Source organism: Lentinus tigrinus (assembly GCF_003813185.1).
Source record: "Lentinus tigrinus ALCF2SS1-7 unplaced genomic scaffold L226scaffold_18, whole genome shotgun sequence".
Lineage (NCBI taxonomy): Eukaryota > Fungi > Basidiomycota > Agaricomycetes > Polyporales > Polyporaceae > Lentinus > Lentinus tigrinus.
This window is the reverse complement of record NW_027137927.1, coordinates 1-17,131: the sequence shown is the minus strand read 5'-3', so window position 1 is coordinate 17,131 and position 17,131 is coordinate 1. Positions and strand designations below refer to the sequence as shown.

The 17,131-nt window shown below is 56.3% G+C and overlaps 8 protein-coding genes and 3 non-coding genes across 11 annotated transcripts; 3 read left to right on the top strand and 8 right to left on the bottom strand.

Moving 5' to 3' along the window:
• Positions 1–661: 661 nt before the first annotated feature.
• Positions 662–1,224, bottom strand: L226DRAFT_437115 (phosphatases II; the record flags this gene model as incomplete). The annotated part of the gene is made up of 2 exons (XM_067674774.1): positions 662–832; positions 970–1,224. Coding segments are annotated over 2 exons (426 nt in total), but the record flags the coding sequence as incomplete, so codon positions are not given.
• A 568-nt stretch (positions 1,225–1,792) lies between these two features.
• On the bottom strand, positions 1,793–1,892 carry L226DRAFT_t147. The gene has a single exon. It is a non-coding gene; the product is annotated as a tRNA-Leu (tRNA).
• Positions 1,893–2,383: 491 nt separating this feature from the next.
• Positions 2,384–2,570, top strand: L226DRAFT_536345 (uncharacterized protein; the record flags this gene model as incomplete). The annotated part of the gene is made up of 1 exon (XM_067681100.1): positions 2,384–2,570. A coding segment is annotated over one exon (187 nt), but the record flags the coding sequence as incomplete, so codon positions are not given.
• Positions 2,571–2,622: 52 nt separating this feature from the next.
• Positions 2,623–6,477, top strand: L226DRAFT_553732 (uncharacterized protein). The gene is made up of 19 exons (XM_067682947.1): positions 2,623–2,961; positions 3,009–3,341; positions 3,394–3,470; positions 3,529–3,632; positions 3,691–3,740; positions 3,793–3,809; positions 3,865–3,881; positions 3,939–4,122; positions 4,192–4,445; positions 4,503–4,532; positions 4,597–4,728; positions 4,782–4,873; positions 4,934–5,021; positions 5,076–5,146; positions 5,206–5,345; positions 5,410–5,435; positions 5,503–5,842; positions 5,902–6,077; positions 6,147–6,477. The coding sequence occupies exons 1-19, from the start codon at positions 2,957–2,959 to the stop codon at positions 6,264–6,266; spliced, it is 2,256 nt and encodes a 751-aa protein (XP_067533793.1). The 5' UTR covers positions 2,623–2,956; the 3' UTR covers positions 6,267–6,477.
• On the bottom strand, positions 6,258–7,514 carry L226DRAFT_536343 (S-adenosyl-L-methionine-dependent methyltransferase). The gene is made up of 9 exons (XM_067681099.1): positions 7,450–7,514; positions 7,356–7,373; positions 7,168–7,300; positions 7,071–7,109; positions 6,945–7,008; positions 6,817–6,882; positions 6,723–6,763; positions 6,596–6,651; positions 6,258–6,523 (listed from the first exon to the last, which is right to left on the bottom strand). The coding sequence occupies exons 1-9, from the start codon at positions 7,497–7,499 to the stop codon at positions 6,376–6,378; spliced, it is 615 nt and encodes a 204-aa protein (XP_067533792.1). The 5' UTR covers positions 7,500–7,514; the 3' UTR covers positions 6,258–6,375.
• An 81-nt stretch (positions 7,515–7,595) lies between these two features.
• Positions 7,596–7,687, bottom strand: L226DRAFT_t146. Its single transcript has one exon. It is a non-coding gene; the product is annotated as a tRNA-Arg (tRNA).
• Positions 7,688–8,107: 420 nt separating this feature from the next.
• Positions 8,108–9,342, bottom strand: L226DRAFT_572306 (NAD(P)-binding protein; the record flags this gene model as incomplete). Its single annotated transcript, XM_067684658.1, has 6 exons — positions 8,108–8,251; positions 8,312–8,398; positions 8,464–8,866; positions 8,924–9,006; positions 9,103–9,161; positions 9,228–9,342. 6 exons carry the CDS (start codon positions 9,340–9,342, stop codon positions 8,108–8,110), a joined length of 891 nt encoding a protein of 296 aa, XP_067533791.1.
• Positions 9,343–10,058: 716 nt separating this feature from the next.
• On the bottom strand, positions 10,059–10,150 carry L226DRAFT_t145. Its single transcript has one exon. It is a non-coding gene; the product is annotated as a tRNA-Arg (tRNA).
• A 2,091-nt stretch (positions 10,151–12,241) lies between these two features.
• L226DRAFT_465804 (DnaJ-domain-containing protein) lies at positions 12,242–14,772 on the bottom strand (the record flags this gene model as incomplete). Its single annotated transcript, XM_067675943.1, has 14 exons — positions 12,242–12,401; positions 12,461–12,537; positions 12,593–12,655; positions 12,715–12,771; positions 12,827–12,904; positions 12,961–12,985; positions 13,037–13,108; positions 13,163–13,875; positions 14,121–14,204; positions 14,267–14,305; positions 14,360–14,387; positions 14,446–14,501; positions 14,604–14,669; positions 14,740–14,772. The coding sequence occupies 14 exons, from the start codon at positions 14,770–14,772 to the stop codon at positions 12,242–12,244; spliced, it is 1,551 nt and encodes a 516-aa protein (XP_067533790.1).
• A 607-nt stretch (positions 14,773–15,379) lies between these two features.
• Positions 15,380–16,153, bottom strand: L226DRAFT_465521 (uncharacterized protein; the record flags this gene model as incomplete). Its single annotated transcript, XM_067675925.1, has 2 exons — positions 15,380–16,030; positions 16,091–16,153. The coding sequence occupies 2 exons, from the start codon at positions 16,151–16,153 to the stop codon at positions 15,380–15,382; spliced, it is 714 nt and encodes a 237-aa protein (XP_067533789.1).
• Positions 16,090–16,600, top strand: L226DRAFT_105193 (uncharacterized protein). The gene has a single exon (XM_067672081.1). The coding sequence runs from the start codon at positions 16,152–16,154 to the stop codon at positions 16,479–16,481; it is 330 nt and encodes a 109-aa protein (XP_067533788.1). The 5' UTR covers positions 16,090–16,151; the 3' UTR covers positions 16,482–16,600.
• Positions 16,601–17,131: the final 531 nt, after the last annotated feature.

The following is a 17,131-nucleotide window of genomic DNA, read 5'->3' as shown; positions in this document are numbered from 1 at the left end:
CTCGGCTTTCATACGCAGCACTCAGCACGCTGTGCTGCCAGCAACTGACCTTCGACATCGAACAATACAGCACCACGTGCGATCGAGGACATATGTAGGCTGTAGCACGCTCATCTCGTAGGATCCTCGGACGTCTAAAAGTAAACAATAAGGTTACACCATCGTACTGGTCGGGCCCAAACCCAATCCGCCGACTTCCCGAAATGGCCAATCAGTGGCAAAGACACTGCAAGGGGTATCACTTTCGTACACGACGCTCATGACGGGGTCATCACCAAGCAGAAACATGAGGCACCTACTACGTAACCGAAGCACGACGCGTGCCCACAGCAGCCGAAATGAAACCACCTGGATAGCAGAGGCACCCACGGGAAGCGCTACGCTCATGTTTCGCCGTATGGCCGTGGCGTAAGCAGCCTCTCTGGAGAGAGAGAGAGGGATGATCGTCCACGGCCAGCCAGCGCACGAAGCGAGTTCCTCAGCCCAGAGAGCCCCTCCTGGACATCGGGGGCGGGATTGGGCGCGGCTCTGGCATCCACCGCGACGGGAGCCATTGACGGCGCTCTACCGTGCGCGGAGACGTCGAGGAGTACGTCACGGTTGCGCGCATGGGCGGCGGAAGGGGCAGGGGCACGATCTTCCTGAGCTTCCTCCTCCCACGGAAGCGCGCGGCGTACATCTGCAGCTGGCGCTGGAACCCAGGGTTGGGCCAGACGATCTCGCGTTTCGAGATGACGAAGTCGAGGGCCTCGTGCGGGGGCATGGCGTGCGTCGCGATGAGATACGCACAGACGACGGTCGCGGAGCGCGAGATGCCCATCGCGCAGTGCACCTGCAGGAGGACGCGAGGTGAGCGTTGGCCAAGGCTCAAGCGATCAGGGTAGAAGATTTGCACTGCGCGCCCTCGCAGCGCGAGTCAACTTTGTGCCTCGCGTCGAGGGCGCGGACGTCGCGAGGGAGATCACGTACGAGGACTGTATTGCGCTTGTCCTCGAGGGCGGACTTGATGTATGCGGTGGTGACGTCGAGGTGCTGCAGGATGTCTGCGCCTTCGACGTCCTGGAGGGGTATATGGAGGGTCTTGAGCTTCAGGGAGGGAGGATATTTTGGCCGCTGCTCGATGATGGAGACGATGTGTGTTACGCCGAGCGCGATGAGCTGCTCTTCTTCGACGGCGGTGTACAGTCCTGACAGCCACAGTCGAGGGAGGATCTCTGAGGGCGTGGTGATCATCCCGCCCGGACGCGGGGGCATTCTTCGCCTCGCGACCACGAGGGAGCCATGGCCGATGGGTGAGGTGAAGGACAACATGGGGGTGGGCGGGAGAAGGATGTCGGGCTTGGGGGACAGGTCTGGTTGATATAGAGCGAGAAAGGGACGAGATTAGGCAGGTAACGTGGGCGCCGTCCGTGGACTGTGGACGATCACTCAGCTGCCCGCGGCAGAAGACGTGCAATATTCCTGAATCCTGGGAGACCTGTGGGCGTGGGCTGTGTCGAGGCTGTAACTTGCCCTGTTGGCGACTAAGGAGTCCGTCATAGCTGCGCATGTGATCCTAGGAACAGATATCAGCGGACGCGCGATTCTGCGTTCCTGCGCTAGCAACTATCACTGGTCAGCAAATGCGAGGTTCACGATGGACAAGATTCAAAGTGGCTCTGAGTTCGACCAACGTTCAACGTTAACTTCAGCGTCTGATTTCGGCGGATGGCCACACCAGGTTCTTGTTCCTCCTCTTGTCGAAGCTCCTGCTAGGCCCGTTGAATTGCGCAGAAGCAAGAAATAAAACGAATGATGAGAGTGGGATTCGAACCCACGCCCTTTCGGACCAGATTATACGATATCGTGAACGAACCTTAGTCTGGCGCCTTAGACCGCTCGGCCATCTCACCGTGAACGTGACTCCTTGCTTGTAGATCTCACCAGCCAGAGGCTGTTGATGCCATTTCGAACGGAGGACCCTCCGAGGCCATGGAAACAAACCGGACGGGTTGGTATTATGTTGTGAATTCGTACGAGTATGTGGGTTCCAGTTGCTTCCGTTCCATGATCTGTCATCAAAGTGAACTTCGAGAGATATGTGGCCATGACATGACTGCAAGCGCCATTCGTCGTTTGGCAAAGTCAAATGAGACCATGTTAGCAGAAAGAGACGCGGTTTCTTGACATACATGTGAACGCTGCCAGTCAGATGTTGCGTTGCTTGCCAGCTGCGGCGGAGTGACAAGTTCGGAGAGCATCTGGAGAGCACGAGCGCTCCTCTCATGCGCATCAGTCGCGAGCCCGCCCTGAAGCGTTCTGGTCCGTGCGCGCTCCGCCAGTATATAAGCCTCTCCCCGACGTCCCAACAACTCATACTTACCTTGATGGCACGGACCCCTTCACGTACCAGGGTTCGTGGGCCGCGGGGGCCTCTCATAGCACGGCGACCATGTCCTCAGGGGGACCTCGCGGTTTGTACGGGCTTCGGCTCGTGCACCGTCTCAATATTTCCCTGTCCTGCTTCGGCCCTCGGGCTGGGCAGGCCCCTCTTTTTTGTTGCTGCACGGTCCTAACCCTAACCCTAATACACAGCCACTTACAATGCTGCGTTCAATACAAGTTATCATTGTTACCCGCTCATACTTGTGATAAGAGGGACGTGTGCTTATCATCGCAGATAGTAAGTACGTTCGCAAGAATGGAGGTGTTTGCTCGTGTTATTTCGAGAGGCTATTGGCTTTGACCCCCACAGGACCAGTCCGACTTTCGCGGAACTACGTCTCGGGCTGCTTGCTGCTTCACTGTTTCCATATCGTTGCTTGCCTCTTGTCTAGCTGAATAGACGACTCCCTTGGCTTAGCTTGAATTGCTGTAACACATAGACTGCTCAAGGATCTTATGGTCCCGCCTCAGGTACTGAGGCAACAGTTCCAAAGAACAATATCCCAAGAGGATCCATATACGAAGGACTAGGATGTGGTGTGTTCCAAAGCTCACTATCGTGATATCTAGCTCAACTGTTCCAGGAGCGCTGGTAGCGATTCACATCAATCTTGGGACAAGGGAGGAGACCGCGACATTCACGATGCAGAGGCATACGAGTTCATCAACACCGAAACGGGCCCACTACTCTCCTCTCGGTCACTAGAGAAGCAAGTCGCGTATGAGGAAGGAAGCACCATCGACTGGCTCCGCGAAGAGGCCGCGGAGCGCGAACGCAAGCGCGTCATTCGCTCGCAACGGGGACTACATGGACTGCTCGCGCTGGTGCTGGACTCGGCGGGGATGTGGATGGTCATCATCTTGACGGGTATTGGTGTCGGGGTACTGGGTGCATGGTTGGACGTTCTGGTCAAATGGTACGTTTCTCATCTTCCTTCATGTATGAAGGTATATGCACCCGCAAGACAGGTTGGGCGACTTGCGCGAAGGACGCTGCACCTATGGTTTCTTCTACAACCAGGTGGCGTGTTGTAGTGGACTAGACCGTGAGTACGCGTGCTCCCTATATATTCTTGCTATTCAATCTGAATGCGACGCGACCAGCTGGAGAGGTATGCAATGAGTGGCAGAGCTGGAGCGAATACCTTCATGTCCGCAGCATATTCGGACAATCGTTGCTCCAAGCTGCAATCTACATCGCTTTGTCGGTACGGAGATCACCCTCACTTCACGCCCATCCCCATACTCAAGCATGAGCATTGGCAGATCGGCTTTGCGGGAAGCTCGGCGGTGCTGGTCATGACATACGCTCCATAGTGAGCAGCCTTCGCCGTGAAAACAGGTCTCCGTACTAATGCGTACTTGCAGTGCGTTTCATACAGGAAGTACGTGGTGATCCCTAGTTTTGTCATGCCAAAACTGACTTGGCCCCGCATACAGTTCCAGAAATTAAAGCGGTTCGTGCCCGGTTGTATCAGGGAGCACGGCGTCTGTACTCATGACACGCCTGCCAGATCCTAAGCGGATACGTCCTCGACGCGTTCCTTGGTCCATGGGTGCTCCTAATCAAGTCCCTCGGTCTCGCGCTGGCTGTAGCTTCCGGCCTATCGCTCGGCAAGGAAGGCCCGCTCGTCCACGTCGCCTGCTGCTGGGCCTTCCTCCTCTCCCGCGTCTTCAAGCAGTACCGGCAGAACGAAGGTGAGCTATATCCGCCTCAGTGCACGTTCAGTCCCTTCTACGTTCTCGGTGCTGATGCTCTCTCGCTAGCTCGCAAACGAAAGCTGCTGGCTGCCGCGGCCGCTGCTGGGGTGTCCGTTGCCTTCGGGAGTCCTCTCGGCGGCGTGCTGTTCGGTCTTGAGGAACTCGACACGTTCTCGAACGACAGCGATGTCATGTGGCGGGGCTTCGTCACGTCCGTCATCGCTGCCGTGTCGCTGCAGTACATCGACCCGTTCGGGACCTCGAAGCTCGTGCTGTTCCAGGTATCCGAGTCGGCCTCGACGTGGCGAGCGTTTGAGCTGGTGGGTTGTCACGCTGTTTCGTATCCATGGAATGAGGCTGACAGCATGTTTGCGCAGGTTCCTTGGATATTCTTGGCTGTAATTGGGGTGCGTATGCCCGAGAAAAGCTTCGACCGTCAGTCGATCGTCTTGTTGACCTTGCGAGCTGTAGGGTATCCTTGGCTCGCTCCTGATCAAGCTCAATGCCGCTGTCGCGGCATACAGAAGACATAGCGTGCTCCACGAGTGGCCCATCGTCGAGGTCGTCGGATTCACGGCCATTACTGCCGCCGTCAGCTACCTGGTACGTCGGGCTGTGCCTAATGGATGCGGCGACGGCGCTAACAACAGGAACAGGTGGTATTCCTGAGGGTACAGTCATCGGAGCTCGTTGCGAATCTGTTCCAGGAATGCGATCCGACGAAGCCGGACTATCATGGTCTATGCAAGTGCGTGTGTGGGTTTGGTTCTGGGGTTGTTGCGATGCGCTGACTGGGTGCATCGGGCAGTCCGACAGCTATCTGGGCGAATGTCTTCCTTCTGATACTGACTGCGATGACGAAGATCGGGTTCACTGCGTGGACGTTTGGCATGATGGTATGGGTTGAGCTCCATTTACAAGTCACGTCTGGAGCTGACGGGTATGTGCAGGTTCCTGCGGGTATCTTCCTCCCGACCATCGCGATTGGGGCTTGCATAGGACGTGCGGTTGGATTGATCACGTTAGTACTTGCTCGTTTTCAAGGGGGTCGTCTGAGGCACTGACTGACGGGTTGTGCAGACAAGGTCTGTACCGAACGTACCCGCAGGCGTGGATATTCTCTTCCTGCCCTCCGGACCCGACGGTGCGATGCATATCGCCCGGTTTCTACGCTGTCGTGGGCGCATCCGCGATGTTGGGTGGGGTTACCAGAATGACAGGTAAGTCCTGTTCCTTCCTTTCTACAGTCAATGCTGACATTCTGACCACGCAAACCTGCGACAGTCTCCATCGTCGTGATCCTCTTCGAGGTGAGTTCTCACACCACACGTCTTCTTCCACTCAGTCTGACACCCGCCCCCACCCTCCCATCCTCAGCTCACAGGCGCGCTCTCGCACGTCCTCCCGATCATGATCTCCGTCATGGTCGCCAAGTGGGTCGCAGATGCGTTCGGCAAGGACGGGATCTACGCCATCTGGATCGCGATGCGCCAGTACCCGTGGCTGCCCCCGCGCGACTTCCGCGACAAGGGCCAGACCGCCGCCCATGTGATGAAGCCCGCGGGGAATCTCGTCGTGATCAGCGACGACGGGCGGGGGTGCACGGTCAAGGAGCTCGACGAGCTCGTGAGGAGGCACCAGTTCAGAGGGTTCCCGGTGGTGCATGGGGAGCAGCTGCTGGGCATCGTGATGCGGGATAAGTTGAGGGCGTGCATCGGTGAGTGTTGTGTGATACATACTCCCTTTGGGTGCTGTCATGCTCATGGTGGTGAGCAGATGGTCTGTTGGCGGAGGACGCCTCGACAGATCGCAGATGCACCTTCCTCCCTCCAAGTCGGGTGGAGCAGGGCGACAGCGGAACGGTCGACCTGTCGCAGCTGCTCGAAGAGGCCATGCTGCAGCTCCGGAAAGACGTGCCGCTGGAGCTCGTCGTGAACATGTTCCAGAAGCTGGTACGTGACACGTCCCCCCTCAATCGCTATGTATACCTCTTGCGCTCATGTGCTGACTGCCATGCCCAGAACTTGCGACATATATTGTTTTCGCAGGAAGGCAAGCTGATGGGCATGGTCACCAAGACTGACATCGTCTGGCTGCTCACAGCCGACTCGGCCCACGCAGGCGCGCTCGCCGCCCACTGAGTCGCGCGATCGTTTGGTTTGGTTTGGTTTGGTTCTACATACATGCTACTACGGTACAGGCTACGCTGCCGATGTTATTCTTGCTTTCGTCTCTCTGCTCGCGAATATACTATGTTCGTACGATATACAAGTAGTAATGGAAGGCTTCGCCGAGCTTGCGGATCTCGAGCGTCGTGTTCGGGCGGTCGAGGTACCGGCGGCGGAAGTGTGGTTGACCAAAGGTGAGGTAGATGAAGATCCCACCGGGACGAAGGACCCTGGAGAAAGGGAAGGACTAGTGGTTAGTGAGTTGAATGCGGTGAGAGGGAAACCGGAGCGAGGAGACGGACCGTAACACCTCGTCGACTTCGCGGTTGCAATTTCGCACAACGTCTTCTGGCGGATCCTAACATATAGATAGTATATGGGTGCGTCAGAGGACAGAGGAGCTGACCATGGTCAGTTGGCTTTACGCACCCAGACGTCGGCTTTGGCTGTCATCATAGCGTCCATCGTTCCTGGAAAAACACTTTGGTGAATATCTTCTGTGGTATTCGCAGAAAGGACGTGCCTTTGTCTATTGCGACATCGAACGAATCCGTCTCGAACTTCAGGTCGCGAATATCCATCTCGTGCCCTGGGAGACTCCTACGGTAAGCACTGCAGAGGTCCGAAAGTCGATCCCATCGAAGGTCTCACATTCCATCTCAGGCGCGGTCTGCCCGTGCTTGTGGCGCATCTTTTCGATGAGGATGCCGGAATACTGTCCACCTCCCGAGGTCAGCAAGGATGCAGTGAGACGTGGACTCGAGGAGGAGCACTCACGTCGATGTTCACAATGTTCTTGTAGCCGTCATCGTACATCTATGGCGTCGTCAGCTCCTAGATCAGTGCAGTTCTATTTCATTCAACAGAGGCATACGTCCTGCGAGAGCGTAGAGTTGCCGCATCCCAGCATCAGGATTTTTGACGATTTGTCCGGGATGAGCTCGCGCATGATATCGGCAACATCCCGATAAGACTTGAACCAGTCGAAGGAGAAGTCTTCGGACTCTCTAAGGCCATTTTGTCAGCGACGAGAGTTAGTAGGACCCATTGAGAGTGCCTGACACCGTGTATCGCCGATCCCTGGATGTGTCCGAGTAAGTTGTAATGCACATATGGCCCGTCGGCATTCTGGAGCTTCGTGGTCCATTGGACTTACCAGTACTCCTTCGTGCCGTATTCCTCATTCTTCTCGGGTAAGCTCTCCATGACGGTCCTAAGCAGGAAAGTGGTAGAATTGTTCGAGCGCCATAGTCCGATGAAATAGGGCTGGGACCAAAAAGGCAGAGATTACTGTACTGCAAATGACCACCGCAGGGGTCGAACCTGCAATCTCCTGATTACTCCACCGTGGGTGGTTATCGTAGTCAGACGCGTTGCCATTACGCCAGGCGGCCATATGAACCACCCAGCATGCCCACACATCACTGTTATCACATCCTGGCCTCGACGGATTTACCAGTGCAGCTGCCTGAAATTCTGGACAACGAATGGAACTGAGAGGTGGTCTTGCTGAGAAGAGAGACATGGGTTATGCTGGGAAGACATGGTCATGATAGTAGGGCTGAGGCAAAAATACTTGCAGACGCTTCATGCCAGTGGCAAGGAAGGTTAGTAACTCGAGCGCCTCCCAAAAGTTGAACTTGCTCCACTTCGCCATGTCCGCGTATTGCAGCCTCAACTCATGCACCAGCCATGGCATGACCATGTCCTAATTGATGAGAGCATGACGCCTGACTTTCGTTCTACCAAAAAAACAATCTTGCTCTCCCCAGATGGTGGTGAGTATCCGTGCATCTTTCATCCGCGCTCACTGTCTACGCCTCGAGTCCATTCACGAAATTCACCTGACCGGGTTTCTTCACCTGCTCTTCAAGCCAATCCCATAGATGGCCAGCGAGTTTTTCATCGTACGCCTGCTCATTACAGCACTTCTCCTCTCTCGCCCAGGGGATAAGCCACTGCATATCACAGTATGTGCCAACGATCGTCATCGCAGTGCACAACAAGAAGTTACTCACCTTTCCGTTCAGCTTCAAGCCTTCCGGTGCGGCACCGGCATACAAAGGCGTGATCGCGCCCATTGGTGCCGGCCAGTTGATAGTATTCTAGCGATTAGCGATGTACAGGCCGGTCAGTTTGCGTGACATCCATCAGGTCTCCCCGGAATGACGCACCAAGGCTGCCTCTTCACGGCGTTGATATGGCGCATCAGCTCCATCTTCAGGATACCCGGATTCAGCGCAACAGCGATGATCCCCTGTTCCCCATACCGCCGCGCGAGCTCAAACGTGACGAGGACATCAGCGAGCTTGCTCTGGTTGTACAACTCCTCCGTGCTCAGCTTCCGGCGCGCCGGTCCGTCCTTGAATGTCTCGAAATCGAGGTGCCCGAGGTACGCATATGCAGAGGACGTGATGACAATGCGCGCGTGACCGTCTGGGGAAGATGCCTTGCCCTTGAGGAGCGCGGGCAAGAGCAGCTGGGTGAGGAGGAACGGCCCGAGGACGTTCGTGCCGAACTGCATGTCGTACCCGTCTGCTGTCACGTCCGCCACGGGAGCCCACATCACACCTCTAGGAACGACCTGCCGTCAGCACCAGCATGTGGACGGAGAGCACAAAGTCACGAACGCATTGTTGAAGAGCGTATGGAGCGCTTCTTCTTTTGAGAGGAACTCTTCCGCCGCCTTCCGGACCGACGCAAGGCTGTTGAGCTCGAGTTATATGGAGTAAGCCTCCTTTCCTGTCTCTGTCTTGAGCTCCTCGATGGCTGAAAGAGCCTTCTCGCGGTTCCGGGATGCCATATACACCTTCGCGTTGTGTTTCAGGAGCTCTTTGATCATCTCCTTGCCGATGCCCGTGTTACCGCCTGCACGCCGCCTTGGTTCAGCTTCCAGATATAGTGGAGCAGATGTCCGAAACCTTGCGGACGCACCAGTGACAAGCATAACGCGTCCAGACAAGTCCGGAAGCTGGTCTGGGGTCCAGTGCGGTTTTGGCGGGTAAACTGCATGCTGAACGAGCTTCAAATTGCCCTTGATGCGCGACATATCCGATGCCGGTGAGTGGATGGAGTCTACTATGTGGGTGGACAGTGTGATGAGGGCGAGCTCTACATGAGTAGAACTGCTCTTACATATTACAATCATATATGTGTACTTCGCGCAGTCCTTCTCTCACAGGCACAGATTGACCGTCGGATTTGCCGGCGGGCCCATGTAAGAGACCATCATCATGCTAACTTTTGACACCGCCTCACTCTGGCTTCACAAGGACCCATTCATTATTTACACAGCACCACGGATGTCAATGATCACCGAAATCCAGGTGGCACTTAGCACTTAGCGGCAGAAATCCCCCGAGCCGCCGTGTGGAAATGAGTTGGCTTGCTCACCGGAAACCCACCGTTTGCCCGCTTACCGGATAACAGGTGTCAGTCACGACGGAACCCAGGTAGAATGGCTTTTGACGAGTAATTTCCGTTCGATATCCAATGAGTTGAGCCTATAGCATGGTAAATCGTTGTAGTTAGCAGAGAACAGGGGACTCGTTGCCCCGCGCAATCGCCAGTGTCTAGGCCGTACGGATGGCATGCCACCTAGATTTCAGTAGTCCGACTCACCGAATTCCTCTGTCCGGGAAAAACCATCGGATTCCACCTGGCCTTCTCTGGGATGTCAGCGTTCCTCTGGATCAGCGGTTTCCGGTGGTCATCTGTGGCGCTGTGTATGGTGGGCAAAAAAGTGCAATATCTTCCTTGGGCCATTGACCACCGCAGGGGTCGAACCTGCAATCTCCTGATTACCCCAGCCCGTGAGCTTGTCGTAGTCAGACGCGTTGCCATTACGCCAGGCGGCCATACCAAATGGATAAACGTTGCCAACACATCAAGCGTCAATTGAAAAGGTCTTGACTCGGAAACTTCGTCACGGTTGTTGGTTGTGTTTCCATGATCCTCCGTCATCGCCACGGTGGAATCACACGATCGACTTTGACGGCGATGAAGCAAGTTCTACGGATTATTTCACGTGTATTACCGAACTCGTGGCGTTACGAAGTACTGAAGTTCGTGATTTTATCCTGTGTGCTCCCAAGTTCAACGTTCAAATGCCTTACCCCGCTGATGGTGTGGCACAGGTCACCCTTACTGCCAGCCCCTACTATGGCTTGCGTTGCAAAACGCTCAGTTCAACCGTGGGTTATAGTCCCACTCTCTCAGCTCTGATGTCGATCGGGAAGACGTCGACCTCAGACCGTGCCCTATCCGAAGGGCCTGCGCTCACTGAACAGCTGCACCATAACAAACCACCACGAAATTCAGGAGCAGTGTGTCTTCTGTGAAGGCTATTGTTTCCTCGTTCTATTAGGAGGCCCTCCATTCCACTGGTCCGCTCATCTCTCGTTTCAGCGCGCATACAGGCGTATTAGCTGTGAGGCTCTCGGGCGCAATCTCAAGTCACAAGAAACAGAGGCCCCTAATCGTTGCCGATGGACGCTCTTCCCGTGGTATAAATGCGACGAGGTAATGGACTAAGTATCTCAACACGAATAGTTAAACTACTCACAAGCCTGCCGACAGCCTCACCCGCACCTCCTCGTCCATCGTCTCGTTTTTCCACAATGTCCGACTCACCATCTACTGCATCCACTCTGAACGCTAGTATTCCCCATCCTATCCCTCCGGTGGTGCATGCTGGTGCAGGCGAGTGCGCTCCTGCAGCGGACGCTACCCATGGCATGGACTTGCACGGTCCTGTCCAGAAAGCAGCCGCAGGGCCAAACGCCGAGCCTATCAATACCGCCGTGCCAGTCGCGCTAGACGAGTCGTCTCCTACCCATGGACGTGGCCTACACGTCCAAGGACCGAGCGCAGCACCGTGACCGTGCCTCCTTGGCATCAGTCCACCCTGGGCCCAAACAGCTCGTCCCCATCATCGCCCACCCACGGGCACGGACTTCACGTCCTTGACAATGATGGCTCGTCCCCGTCGTCTCCTACACACGGGCATGGGCTTCATGTCGTTGAGGATCCGCTCCCGTCGTCTCCGACCGATAATCACGGCCTCCACATTCATATCCTCGATGACCCATCATCCCCCATGGGTTGCACGTCCTTCCCGGTCCCGCTCCCAGGGATAGCGCATCCCCCGCCTAACTTGAGCAGGACGATGCGCAGAGCCATGTAGGGCCGCATGCCCATTGCGTATGTATGCGGTCGGTGTCTCTGCGGGGACAGCCAAATGCTGTTTGGCCAGAGTCTCTGTTCGCCAATTACATCTTTTCATTGATATTATTATGTATACTTTCAGTCTGTTCTCGTCCGTTGTACATGTTCATCGATGTTTTACATCTTCATCCTGCGAATGTCTGGGCTTGTGAGATTACAGACACAGCTCACGGCGCACTAGCCTCTAGGAAAGGCGTACCCGGGTCCCTTATATGCGAGCCAAAGGGGTCACCAGTCACGATCAATACCTGGCGGGACCCGCAGCACTCCGATCGGGCAACGTCAATATACGCATGATTAAGCAGCACGGGCAAAGCATTGAAAGCGGAGTAGAAAAGGAGGGAGAGAGACACGATGAACTACTAGCAAGTACTACCGAATAGTCTATCAGACCATGCACGTGAACAACCAAAAGTTCAGTCAACCAATACGCGAGCCAGAGGCGAGACGCCGAAACGAGAGTGAGTGTGTGTGTGTATGTATGCGGGCGGGATAAGTAGGATGATGCAACAGGTGAAGCTATGAAGCTTGGGCAGGATGTATAGAGGCGTAGACAGGAAGGCCAAGATTAGTTAGTAAACGAGTGTGTACGGTACCTCCATCAACATCACGGACGTGGGTTGCATGCACAGCTGTTGCCCGGACGCTGGCGGTCCTGGAAGATGTGGGCAGTGGGCACGATGTGCTATGTACGATACGGTCTCTCAGGACGCGGCCATCCTTCATGCAGCAGACGCTGGCGGTGCCTGTGCCTTCTCTGCGTGCGGCTTCTCGGGAGACGCAGACGACGACGTGTGCAACGCTGCTTCGCGTTGCCTCGCTCGCTGGGCGGCGCGCACCTGGTGGTGTTTCGACTTGCCGGCTGCGGCCTCGGCGACCATCCTGACCCCCAATCATGAGTCGAGGGATGTCCAACGACAACAAATGCGACGATCACGCACCTCTCGAGCTCTCGGCGTTCCTCGTCGGTTTCGTCGGGGACGGTCGACTTGAACACAGCACCGATCAGGAGAAGACCCTGTAAAGTGCGGTGAATACAAGTGACAACGCGCAGGGCTTCATTGTGAACGAACCTTTGCCCGGTTGTAGAGCACCTGGTCTGAGACACCTGGCTCCTTGAGTACGCGGTCGACAACCTATGTGGTATCGACACATTCAACAGCGGCCTCGCGCCAGTCTTGATGACGGAACTCACCTCTCGGAGGACTTGTGACACCTCGAAACGAGTCCCTCGCCACGACGCAAGCATGATCTGCGCCATATGTCAGGGTCAGGTCTTGATAACCACCCGCGAACGAACAACGCACCTTCCCCGTGACGTCTTCTTCCAGAGCCCTGAGCTCCTCCTCCCCGAGCTCGCCCCTGGCCTGAAGCTTCTCCATTTCCTGGACAATCCCAGATTTCAGTCGACGTGAGCACGCGCACGCATATAGGGACATACCGCTATTGTCTGCTGAACGCCGAGACTGGACTCCTATCAGTGAGCGAGCACGACAGAGACATACAGAGATACTCACGCGCTCCCAATGACGCCCCACGCGTCCTTGGCCATCGCGCCCTTCTCCTTCAGTCTCGAGAAGAATCCGGGACTGCACCGACGTCAGCTCCCACCCACCAGTCATCAGCGATCAGCAAGCACGCACATGCCAAGAAACTTCCTGCTCTTCAAGAACGACGTCGCCTTCATCATATAGATATTGCCGATCGTATGCAACAGCTCCACACCAAAGCTCTCGAGCTTCATATCGTCCGCCTCGCTGCGCATCTTGCGCTCGAACGCGGCCGTCTCCGGGTCGTCCTTGTCGCCCGGGTGCTTCGCCTCGACGAACGGCCGGAGGCGGTCCACGAGCTTCTTCGTCAGCGTCTCGACGCGCTCCTCCATGTTCTTCTTGCGCTCGTCGTCGAGCTCCTGCAGCTTCTTCTTCTGCTCCGGCGTCAGCTTCGACCGCTTCTTCCCGTGCGCATCCTTCTCCTTCTCGCCCTTGTGCAGCTCCTTGTCCTTGAGGTTCGTCGAGGACGACGACGCGGGGCTCTTCGATGCGGATGCCAGGGAGTCCCGCTCCGGACCAGGAGTAGCAGGTCCGGGCGAGGCGACGGAGGACGGCGAGGGGGAGCGTGCCGGGGACGGGACGAGGGACGCCCCCGTCGCGGGGACAGGACCGGACGCAGGGCGAGGGAGCGGGGACGCAACCGCCGGCGAAGGTGTCGCCGCAGGGGTCGGCGTAGCAGACACAGGAGGCGGTGAGGTGGGCGTACTCCCCTCGACCATCTCACGCTCGATCTCTGCCTTTTCTTCCTCGGACATCATCGTCGACGCGACGGACGTCATCTCCTTCATCAACGATATCTCGCCAATCTGAGGTTGAATGTGAGTACGATGCAGCAGATATACATTCGTCAAGCGCGACGGGAGGTTGCGAGATACGGAGAGTTGTGCCCTTGCCGTTCGGGGCACTCGTCTGAGGTAGCGAGCGCTCTTCCTGGCAAGCCTCTAGGGACGGTTGGACAGACGACTTCGCGCGCATAAGGGGAATGTTGCGACACGGTGGCACGCTGCGGCGGACGCGCCGCGAGCTCGAACAAACGGAAGAGAACACTCACATAGTCCCTGAATCGCTCTCCACCGAACACATTCGCGAAGAAGCCCGCCGCATCCTCCATTGTCGGGCCTCCTTCGCTGTCCGCCTACGAGCGAGCGCACATGAATAGTCCGCGACGAGAGGAGGAAAGCGTGATCGGGTGCGTACCATCTTGGCGCCATTCTTGTCATATACGACGCGCAGATTCTGGGGGAGCGAGTTAGAGAGACAGGACAAAGCAGAGAAGCGAAGAGGACTCACAGGATCCGAGAGAATCTGGTACGCTTTGCTGGGCGGGGCGTTAGTGCGAGCCGAGACTGTTCGGAGGACAGGGGAGGAGCGCGAACCTGATCTCCTTGAACTTCTCCTCAGCATCTGGAGAGGGGTTCTTGTCTGGGTGATACTACCCAACACACCCCCATACCCCAGTAAGTAGAACGACGGAATAATGGAAGAATAGGCCAAATGAGCTCATGAGAGAGACGGCGAAGTTGCGCGGACATACCTTGATCGCCTGCTTCCTGTACGCCTTCTTCAAGTCCGTGTCGTTCACGTCCGTCGGGACACCTAACTAGCCTCCACCACAACACAGACAGGTCAGAAAGCCCGCGCGCACACGAGCGAAGGCACCCGCCGCGCACCAGGTCGTAGTACTCCGTCTCTACCGGCGCCATCTCGATTCTTGATCAGAATTTCTTGCGTAGGCTGTCTTCTATGGTAGTGTTCCAAGCTGCTGCTTGCGCTCTAGTAGGCCGCAAGCCGCGATAGCCGAGGATGTGGACGTGAAAGACGTGAACTTTGTCGTGCAAGAAGGAAGAGAGAGACGGAAAGCGGTGGGATGATGGCGGGTGTGGAGGACAAGGGCCCGCCCGGAAGCAGGTTCGGACCACTACAAGGCGCCCATGACATATCGAGCATTGCGCAGGCTCTCGGAGTCAGCGAGGCTTGCACTGCGCAGAGTGCATACGCAGCGCACGGCATTGCATCATAGGGGGATAGTGTGAGGATAGTGATGGTTAATGTCTACTTTACACAGTAGTAGTAATGTTGTAGCTGATAGAGCGTGGGGTGATCCGCCATCCCAGGGCTTGGAATACTTCTAAGGTCAGTGTTCTGGTGCGATACAATGGGGGAATGTGGGGTGTGAATAGTAGTAATGCGTGCAACAACAGCGATGCAAATAGAGTATAGATAGGCCACCGTGCCAGGCGGGGGGATGATAACCGGAACATTACCGAACTGAAGAACCAAACGGAAATGAGGAGTCGAGGAAGCCAAATGTTACGACATCTCAGTCTCCGAGTCGGGCACCCCTGGCGAGAACCGCACCGATTTCCGGGGGGTGAGCCCTCCAGACAAGGAGTCTGTGTCAGAGGGCGTCATGAGGCTGTCTGAGCGTGCGCTATCTGTAGAGCTCAGGGAGCCCTTCCTACTGGGCAGGAGCTTGAGCATTTCGAACCGGAGCTTCCCAGGGAATGACGTTGCCGGTGCACTCTGTGCCGACCTCGGGGTCGCCGGTCCGTTGGACGTCTGCGTGGTGAGAGTGGACAAGGACGCATCGGACGCAGAGGGCGCGAGGGTCGCGCTTTCGAGAGTCGGCAGACGCGTCATCTTCTTGAGTGAGGAGCGCGGTGGGGGTGGGGGTAATACGACGGCTGATGTGGAGGCGCGTCGGATGTGCATGGTAGGGCGCGTGAGGAGTGGGCTGTGCACTCGTGGCGAGTCCACGCTGCGTCGGTTATGGTGATGAGGATGATTATGGACGTGGGGAGAGGAGACGGAACGTTGGGGCAGGAGGTGTGGTGTGCGCGAGACATGGAGGCCCATCGCTATTTGCTCGATGGTCGGCCGGGTATCGGGCCTATCATGGAAGTTGTAGGCCGAAGGCGTTGGTGGACAGTTCTCTGCGGGTGTAGAGTACATGAGTCCATCCTGTAGATAACAACAAGCTGATCAGCATACGAAGGAGGAGGAAGAGGAGGGGCCACGCACCGACTGATCTCGCTCGCGTTTCCTGGGTGTGCCGCTATAGGAGAATTTGCGCATCGAATTCATGATCTTTGCGGCCGCTGCACGCGTATTGGAGGTGCTCGGTGAATCCTCAGCATCGGAGGGGGTGTCGCGCATGCCCCATGGATCTGTGGGGTTGACGTGGTCGAGAAGTGAGCGGATGGGACAACCAAGAATAGCAACGAGTGCGCTGACCATGGCAGTTGAGGGTCGGTACAGGTCTCTGGTGTTTGCGACGTCCTGGAAAGATGGAGGACATGGTGTAGAATGTGTATGGACGCGAGAGGAGGACGTAGACGTCGCTGAGGTGTGGGGGATGACGGTTTTGTATGGAATCGGAGAGCAAGTGGGCAGCGTCACGCGAGGACGTTGAGGCACATCCCGAATTTCCCATCAACACGTGGCAAGCGACTCTCCCCTTTATGGCAACCGTGTATGTTTGCTTCCAGGCTGTTTAAACCGTGTAAAATCAGACAGTATTTTTACAGTGTCTTTGGCAGCTTTATCTTGCTTCTGTAAGGACTATCGTACACGGAGGCAAGTACTGCACCAGTCTCTGCGTGAAGGACTTGAGGCGAAGTATTCCCGAAAAGCCGTGATGACATCATGCAGCTGAGGATTTCCAGTAAGCAGGCGTCTCTCGCTCGGGCGTCGCCGACTCGGGGACGTCGGCATTCCCACTTAGCCTCCAAATAGCCTTCTCCAGCGAACTTACGCGTACACCGTGACCTTGGTGTGATCGCTTTCAGACCTACTCCTTGTCCCTGTACCACCATCATCTACGTCTACGGTCTCGCATAGTAACTACATGTCTTCTCCAATCATCATCTCCGTCTCCCATCGTGGAACCACACATCCACTCTCTCTGTTGCCCGATGCCACCCTCGAATATCTTCAACAACGCTTGGAGGAACTCACTTCCGTCGCCCCGGAGAACCAGAAGCTACTCTTCAAGGGCAAGAAGAATGTCTCCAGTGACGCCACGATAACCGAGGCAGGCTTGAAGGATGGAACCAAGGTGCA